The sequence below is a fragment of the Ischnura elegans genome, chromosome 4 (assembly GCF_921293095.1).
Source record: "Ischnura elegans chromosome 4, ioIscEleg1.1, whole genome shotgun sequence".
Lineage (NCBI taxonomy): Eukaryota > Metazoa > Arthropoda > Insecta > Odonata > Coenagrionidae > Ischnura > Ischnura elegans.
In genome coordinates this window covers 115,700,391-115,709,035 of record NC_060249.1, presented here as the reverse complement: position 1 = coordinate 115,709,035, position 8,645 = coordinate 115,700,391, and the positions used below count along the sequence as shown (strand labels likewise).

The 8,645-nt window shown below is 37.7% G+C and overlaps 1 protein-coding gene across 2 annotated transcripts in view; it reads left to right on the top strand.

Moving 5' to 3' along the window:
- The window catches only part of LOC124157936 (potassium channel subfamily K member 6-like), a 49,598-nt gene extending 41,472 nt beyond the window's left edge, over positions 1–8,126 (top strand). The window contains exons 4-6 of one of the 2 annotated variants that reach the window (XM_046533038.1): positions 604–738; positions 2,735–2,923; positions 4,970–8,126. In XM_046533038.1, coding sequence (XP_046388994.1) covers positions 604–738; positions 2,735–2,923; positions 4,970–5,046 — 401 coding nt within the window. In that variant the 3' untranslated portion in view covers positions 5,047–8,126. Of the gene's footprint in view, positions 1–603; positions 763–2,734; positions 2,924–4,969 lie in introns of both variants that reach the window. The other variant, XM_046533037.1, reaches the window with a different exon arrangement.
- Positions 8,127–8,645: the final 519 nt, after the last annotated feature.

The window sequence follows — 8,645 nt, the reverse complement described above, 5'->3', positions numbered from 1 at the left end:
GTGGTTTTCGAAACCAGGCCTTACATGGAGCATTAGTAATACGAATACAACCATGTTATCGCCGCTAAAAAGATCGTGAACAGGTGAAGAAAGCTCTCAATGAGTCTGGGAGGCACTCTTAAATAACAGAATAACTGCATAAATAATAATATATTGTTTGTTTTACGTAAATTATGAACATTACAAGACATTAAAGTGAAAGTTTGGGTTATCCGTGTTTTTCGATTATTCGTGCGGTCTCTCCCATCATAAGCCCGGATAATCGGGAGTGTACTGTAAATAAAGTGGACATACACTAAGTTTTTCATTTTCAATAATCATTGCAATATGTTCCACAACATCTCGTCGAACACCGTTGAATACCTTAGGTAGTCGAGCAATGGTCAAACGTTTAAAAACATTTTCCCGCAGTCAGTGTACAACACCTTAAAAAACATTCTCGCAGCCTAAGGGTTAAAGATGCTTTTGACAGATTTTGTTACCAAAATGTACCCAGTGAAATCTATTATGTACTTTGAAATGCATATATTGTCACCATGGAGTTTCCCACTAGTAAAATGCCTCCAATACTAACAGATTTTTCCTGCATTTTTCTCCTTGTAGTTTACCTGCTGGTGGGGCTGACACTGATGATGCTGGCTCTCACAGTATTCTACGACATTCCACAGCTGAACTTTGGCCTCTTCTTCCTGCCGCGCTCAGATGAAGCGCAGACAGGCCACGGAGGAGTACCAGGAGGTCTGCTTTCCTCTGTTTCCTCAGGTACCCTTTACATCTCTAACTACCATTGACAGGGAGGAAGCTTCACTTCAATCTTCGGTATTTTCATAATTCAAGTACAGTCCCATATTCAATCCAAATTGGTACACAGCTACATAGATGGTACAGTAAAACCTCTTTACATCGTAATGGAGGCGACCAAAATTTGGGCAATTTGATGTGTGGAGGTTCACTATAGAGAGGTTTCAGTGATAAGCACCATTTTTTCAGATCATTCGGAAATGAAGGTACTACTGTCTTTTAAACCATTATATTTACGTGTTTAAACAAACATGCATGCATTAGTGAACATGTACTTATTATTAAATAATTACAGAAAGCGAGCGCTATCGCATGATTTTTGCCATGATTCGAGAGAAAACGATGTGATCTCTCTTAATTCAACAGTCACTTAAAATGATTAGTATGGTTGGATAACTTTTTTCTTATTTACAGTTAAGTATGCTCTTATATGGAACAAAATGGCCACAACTAATGATTAACGTGAAAATTACAACATAAAAAAATATGGGTGAAACATTTATTGCTGAAAATGTCACTCCATGTACGTAATCATGGCTGCATTAATGGTGTCTAGTTGTCTCGGTACAATTTGCGGAGGTAGTTAGGCTGTCTCGGGAGTATCTCCTTGGTATGATAAGTGGAGGTTTTATGAGATAAAGAGGTTCACTACAAAGAGGTTTGCCTGTAAATTTGCATGTAAATCTGACGGGGGGTATGAAGTATGGAGGTTAATGATGTAAACAGGTTTTACTTTATTTCAATCCTAACATTGATATACTGCACACCTCCATTTTTCCCCATCCTAAGCCAGTTCTTTTACCTCCCTGAAACTCTTTTTCCCTGTGGCCCTCTTGATATGCCCTAGGTACTTGTCCCTTGGTCTACCTGTGGGGACTTCTCCATCAATTTTTCCTTCCATTTGTTTCCCACACATAATTCCCATGTACCTTAAACAGCCAATCCACCTTGTTCTTCTTTGGAATAGAGTGATCCATAATATCATTTCTCCTCCTACTGTTCCACATACTTCCTCATTTCTAAACCCTCTCTGTACAGTGGCGCAGCGAGGGGGGGTGTTGGGGGATAAAAACCCCCCAGAGCTCAGAGAAATATTTATGTTTAATCCATTTTACGTAATTGGATTATGATTACTTATAGAATTAATCTAATTAAGAATAGAAGTGTCAGGATTAATCAAATATCCCTCATAAAGCTGTAAAACCATTTTGAACCATTAAACTTAAAATTTTTCTGGAGGAGGGCCCCCGTCAATCCCGCTTACCCTGGCGGGTATGCAATCCCCACACACCCCTAAGTATTATTAGTTGTGCCTAAAACCCCCCCCCTCCCCCAGCCTCAATTCTTAGCTGCGCCCCTGTCTTTGTGCATGTTATCATTAGTATCCTTCTCCAGCACCAGGTCTAGGAAAGTCTTCTTTCATTCTCTGATCACTTTTTTCCAATCGCACTGATGCCGTCTTTATTATTACAAAATAGCTACAATGGTGATGTAAATTTTCAATAATTTATTGCATCACAAAGATTTTTATCCATTACCTTTGAGTGTGAATATTTTTGTTTGTGTTGTAAAACTTATGAATATTAAAAATTAAAATACTTTGTCACATTCCACACTTTATTTCGAATAGTATGTCCCGGGTTTCTGCATATCATGCTACCAACAGGTGTTGACAGCATGATATGCAGAAACTTACATCGTACCATTTGAAATTAAGTGTGGAATATGACAGGGTATTTTTTATTTTTAACATGAAACAGTTCTACAAAGTAACGCTGAAGATCGTGTCTTGCTTATGAATAGTTGTATGTTAGTTTCTGCAGCACAATTCTTCTCTTGGAGTGCACACAGCTACCATTAAATATGAAACAAAATAATAAAGCAAAATGAATAAAAAATTCAATTCATTTCATGAGCCTATTTTTATTGACAGGGATTGGGGACTCGGAGAAGGCACGACTGCGTACTCCTGGAGCCCTACCTGGTCCCAAGTACACGCAACAGCTGGACCACTGCGGAGGAGGCAGTGTAATGGGAGGAGGCAAGAGGCGACAGCACCAAGTGGTCAGGGTCAAGTCGAGGGCACGAGACGACGACGACGATGACGAGGAGGAGGAGAGTGGTGAGTGAAAGCTGTCAAATCAATCTGTCAAACAATCAGTCAAGAAGAGCACCCATGACCCAGTGGTAGAACTATAGGGGGGGTGTGGCTTAGGGGGCCCATTTGGTTGAAACACACAGATACAGTGGCACAGCAATGGGGGGCGGGTTAATATACATTCCTCACAACGCACATAGGGAGCTCACGTTGGTAAACAATTTCACTCATAGTTACATCACTCATATAGCATTCACGCCACAAAGGCTCCGCATAGCAAACGCACGTTCCATGCCGTATTAAGCAAAGGTGATTTCAATAGGGTGGTTTCCTATTTTTTTTTATTGCATAAATCGTAAGATTATTACGCCTGGAGTACATATTTCACGCTATTAGATTTTTTAAATGATGATATCCATTGTTTGCTATTATATGAAAAGCGAAAATTTTCAAGCGCATGAAAACGCGACGGGTAAGTATGAATGCCGGGAAAACTCCCGTGTGACATCGTTCTGGTTCCCGCTGCCGCAAATGAGGTGACCTTGGGGCGAGGCTCTGAGCGCTGATACGACGCAGGATGCTAGCAGGTAGCAGAGTACCCTGCTAGCAGGTAGCGCTTGGCTTAAATAAGGATTATTAATACCTTATCAAACGTGGTAAACTTTCCGACCTTAGCCAGTTTTAATAGGTGATTAATAAGACATGTTTCCCTGAGCTCTGTGCCTGCATGCATTGGTAATCTCAGATGATGTAAAACTCCTATCTACTGGTATAGAAACAAGGTCCCATTGACGTCACGTGGAGTGGCATCGCATGGGCGCCAATCTGGCCTTTTTCAAATGAGGATAAAATTGACCCTTGCCATTTGTCTAAACCGGTATTTCTAAAACCAAATAATATATAATATATAATTTGTATATTATGAATACACTAATGGTGGGTAACAATTCGCAATCAATGCCTTTCGTTTTCTTTGATGAAGGAAACTACCCTATTCACCTCTCCACACTCAGGAGTCAAGGTCATATTGAAGCGCAGCCAGCCGTGCTGTTTAGCTGCAAGCGAATGACCGCAATATTGCCGCAGTCCTTCCTTCATCTTGCGTAATGCTCATTGGAATCCACAACGGTATCCAAAGATGAACTCGTTGTGCACGGATGTTCCGTGACCATTTAAGGGATCAAGGTTTCCTAGACCAGTGGCGCAGCGAGGGGGGTTTTTGGGGGATAAAACCCCCCCCAGACCTTAGAGAAATTTTTAAGTATAATCCATTTTATTTAATTGGATTGATATTACTAATATAATAGTGTAAGGATTAATAAAATATCCCTCAGAAAGCCGTAAAACTCACCATTTTGAACCGTTTATCTCAAAATTCCGCAATTTATTAATCTCGCACCTACCGCTTATCCTGGTGGATATTCCATACCCCCAAACACTCCGGTATTAGTTGCACCAAAACCCCCCCCCCCCCCCCCCCAAGCCTAGCCACGCCCTAGCTGCACCCCTGCACAGATAGGTACATAATGTAGACAAAATCGACATTTTTGCGGTTGCCACATGGTGCAAAAGTATTTAGTTATATTTTCCGATATATTTACCTACTTTAACGAATTGAAATACAAATCAGCACTAAACTTAGGGCCTATTTTACATGGTTCAGGTATGTCTCAATCCAGTGGCAGATCCAGAGAGGGGCTAGAGGTGACTATACTACTATAGCCGTATCCAATTTACACTAGATAGAATGGTAATTAATTTTGTTCCAACTCCCACCACTGCTAGGAGGTTTGCCCCCCCCCCCCTTAACCATGTCTTGGATTTGCCACTGCCCATGACTGATTGCACATATGAAGTAATCAAAAACTTAATGACCAATCATTTATTGCGACAAAAATTTTTCACTTGGAATATTCGCATTTTTTATGTAAATGCTGTAAGCGCAGATTATAGGCTTCTACTTGCGTGCTTCACTAGAAAACCCTCAAAAAGAGATACTTTTTTCGTGCGTGCTAAGAAAATCAGGGGCAATGGAATACTATTTCACTGAAAAATTCAATCTCTTTTCAGGTGGAAAGAGGAACGACGCAGATGATTCACCAAGCCCAGGAGAAGACACAACCCCAGTACATGCTCAGAGACCTTGAACAAAAATCGCAGAAAAGCTTCTTGGATGGTATTAATTTCCTTCCCTAATTCCAAAATCCATTACCGCAAAAAAAAACTTGTTTTCCACAAAAAAGAAAAAGTATTCACATTGATCCTCATCCAAACTCCTTGCATTTATATGTATTTAAGATATTGTTCAGATTGGATATGATTTTAGGTACTCTATACAACTACCAATTGTGAGGATATAAGAGAAAATGGGGCAGAAAGAATTGAAGGGCCAAACTTAATTTGGGATACTAAGACACAATGTGAAAACAAATTCAAGAGTCCAATAGTGAAATCTGACTCCAGGAGAATCCTCAAGATACAACGTGGAGATTGTATGACATGGACATTGTCTGAATATTTAAATGCTATTTAGCTTTTTTTAAGTGTTTTCATGATGAATTTACCACATAAGCATACCCTTTCACTGCTTCATGCAATGTAACAAAATAATGTGACGATAAAATCCGTAGTGGAAGACCAATCCTACAGAATATACGCAACTAAATATATACTTAGTGTTAAATGGCAATTTAAAAAAAAAATGTAAGACGTCACCAATTATTAGTAAAGGGAGTTGCTGTTAAAGATTGAGAAATCAAGCACTCCTGAAAAATCTAAACACCATCCCTATGAAATCAATTACAATTAGTATTTCAGCTTAATTTCCACAAGAATAATTATAATGTGAAATGTGTGATCCCTGTCCTCAACTTTGCAGGTTTATTTTGATGGAGAGTGAAAATTTTTAATACACATAGAACATCAGTTATGAATCTTTCTAGCCATTTTTATTGTATTTCCAAAGCACGTCACTGCAATTTCAGTGGCCATTTGCAGTACCCCTACACAAAAAGGTTGCACCATCTATTTGTGACTCTGGTAAACGCATTACTGGAAAGAATTTTATGAAGGGTAACTAAAATACATTCCACATCAATATTGGCAGCTTTCATTTCTGGGTTAGTACTCCCCATCGCAAATACATGATAGCGTCCAATACATACTAGAATAAAATAAACATAACTTGGTAAGAGCTGAATATTTAGGTGGTTTTATTTTCATGAAATACTTGGTGCTACTATGTGAACACAGAATAAGTTTTAATTGCAGATGCCACAAATAAATTATTATACATTCTTATATACATATATATCAATTACAAATGCAATTTCAATAGCATATCAATTTTTATAAAAGATGGAATAAAAAAACAGCATAATTAAAGTCCCATACCGAGATAAATTCTTTAAAGCCAGTCCTCCAGATTTAAATGCATTTGTAGGTTACTCCCATTGTTTTTAATAGTTTTTAGATATCCTTGAAAATCTTCCTAAATAAGCCCAATGCTTACTAATGGTGTAATCTGAGCCAGTTCCAGTTCATTTCATTGTATTCATTTAGAAAAAGTAGAGAAAGCTGTTTTAGATAGATTAACATCTTCATTGGCTGATTTTGGAATTACAAATTACCAATGGAGAGTTAGAAAAGATCTTAAAAACAGCTTCGCTGAACAAAGTGGAAAACAGCTTTTCACAGGAACAAGTTTATACAGCTTTCACTCAGTCAAAGTCAATGTTGAATGTATACTCGTACGCAACTCCTATGTGCATATGTATGTCGTCAGTACAGTATCATGATACTACATAGAATTTTCAGTACGTGCATATGTACTTTGAGGTAAAAAAAAGTCTATATTTTGCTTCAGTTTACATAAGTTTTAAGTGCGATCTAACCACCTTAATCAAATTTAAAGTGTATATTCGTTACTGCATAGAGTAAATATTTATTCAGCTGACTTTAAATTCATAAAATAAATGTCTCTGGTTTGGCACACAGTCCACTAATGAAAATGTGGAAGAGTTTCAAGCAGTGCATATTACTGTCTCAACACCACTGCAAACATGTAGCATGGGAAGTTGTATTTCAAGGATAGGAGAAGAATAAAGTGCATTGTCCATGAAGGGGGAGAGAAATTCCAGAAATTATCACTCATGGTTACGAGGTAATAGCTGTATAACAAGAGAATAAGTGCCAAATTCCTCATTAGAGAATGCTATTTTTTATATATATGGAACCATGATGTTAATGCCAAAGCACCTACATATTTATATTAACATAAATGATACATCTGCAAAGTATATTTTGATGGGCTAAATTATTATTAAGTATAAACATAGTGTAATAAGTGAGATATCTGTTTATCAACATTTATTGAAATGGATGCCGAGCAAAAGTTCATCTAAACAAATGAGGCTTGTCTACATCACCAAGTTCATAACACTTCAAGCCAATCATGAAAACATGCTGATTCTCGTTGATCAACACAAAGTGTGACAATCCACAAGGAGGATAAGTTATAAGTCAAACAAATGGTTCGGGTACTTAATAATGTTCTAGAATGCTTGAAAAAGTATGCTTCAGAATTCATTGCTTGGAGTGTTTTGATGAGTCCAATTTAAATGTAATTTCCGTGTGTATTCTATGGGTTACCGGTGAAAAAAAGACAACTAATTGTATCACATTGGCCAAGATGTCATGTAGCTATGTAATTATGACTCTGCCGACTAATTGTACAAATTGTAATGATGATGTAGCCTTTCTAGCTATGTATTATTATTCCACCAAATCAAAGAAAAACTGTATTTATTTGTTCAAGGTTTGATACACATTTCAATCTCTGTCCAGTGATTTCCTGCTCACTTTAAACAGATTTATTCATGCACTAGGTATAGCTGAATCAATTACTGCCCCTGAAGATTCATCGACCAATTTGGTTAAGATGTATTCACTTTACAAACACATCATTAAAGCACATACAGAGGTAAATTTTATCAACACATATCATTACTACATGTTTCATTGGATTAAACTCTCTTCAGAAGAAATCACACAAAACCAAAAATGAATCACAATTCAAAAACTTCTGAGAAATTTATGATGAAAAGAATGAGGATTACTTTTTCAAAGCCCTTTGAAATGGAAATGAAAAGAATCTTCTGTAGCTTGAACTTCTGTTTCCACAACAGGAATGTGTTAAATGGCTTAAAATAAATTATTGTACATAGAGCATTACTCTTTCATTCTAACAGCTATAACCTTTACATGCATGCTTCCTACTTTGGAGTTGGTCAGGTAATTATGTATGTGCAGATATGAGCAAAGGTTGTATAGGTCAAGAAGAAATTCATAACCATGCTAGCAATGGAAATTTGGTTATATGTACCTAAACCTGAAAAGCAGAGGGGTTTTTGACAACAGGATATTCGAGAAGAACGATGGTTAGCAGAGATTCGCTCAAGAAAATCTTGGTCCTCTTTAAATGTCGCATAGATCATGAAAAGATCCAGGGTGTTTCCAGACAGTCATTTCCCAGCTTTTTTGTCAGATAACAACGATGCCAGATTCCCACTTTGAACTGGAAAAGTTTGAAAATGAAGATTTTGGATTTACAGGCTCCACTTAAGATCAGTGGTGCAGCGAGGGAGGGCAATGACAAAGTGCTTCCTGAAGATAAAAGTGGTGTCCATGCTCAGAAATTTGATGAGTGCAATGGGGTGGAAGACAGTCAAACAGCCCGCAAATTTAA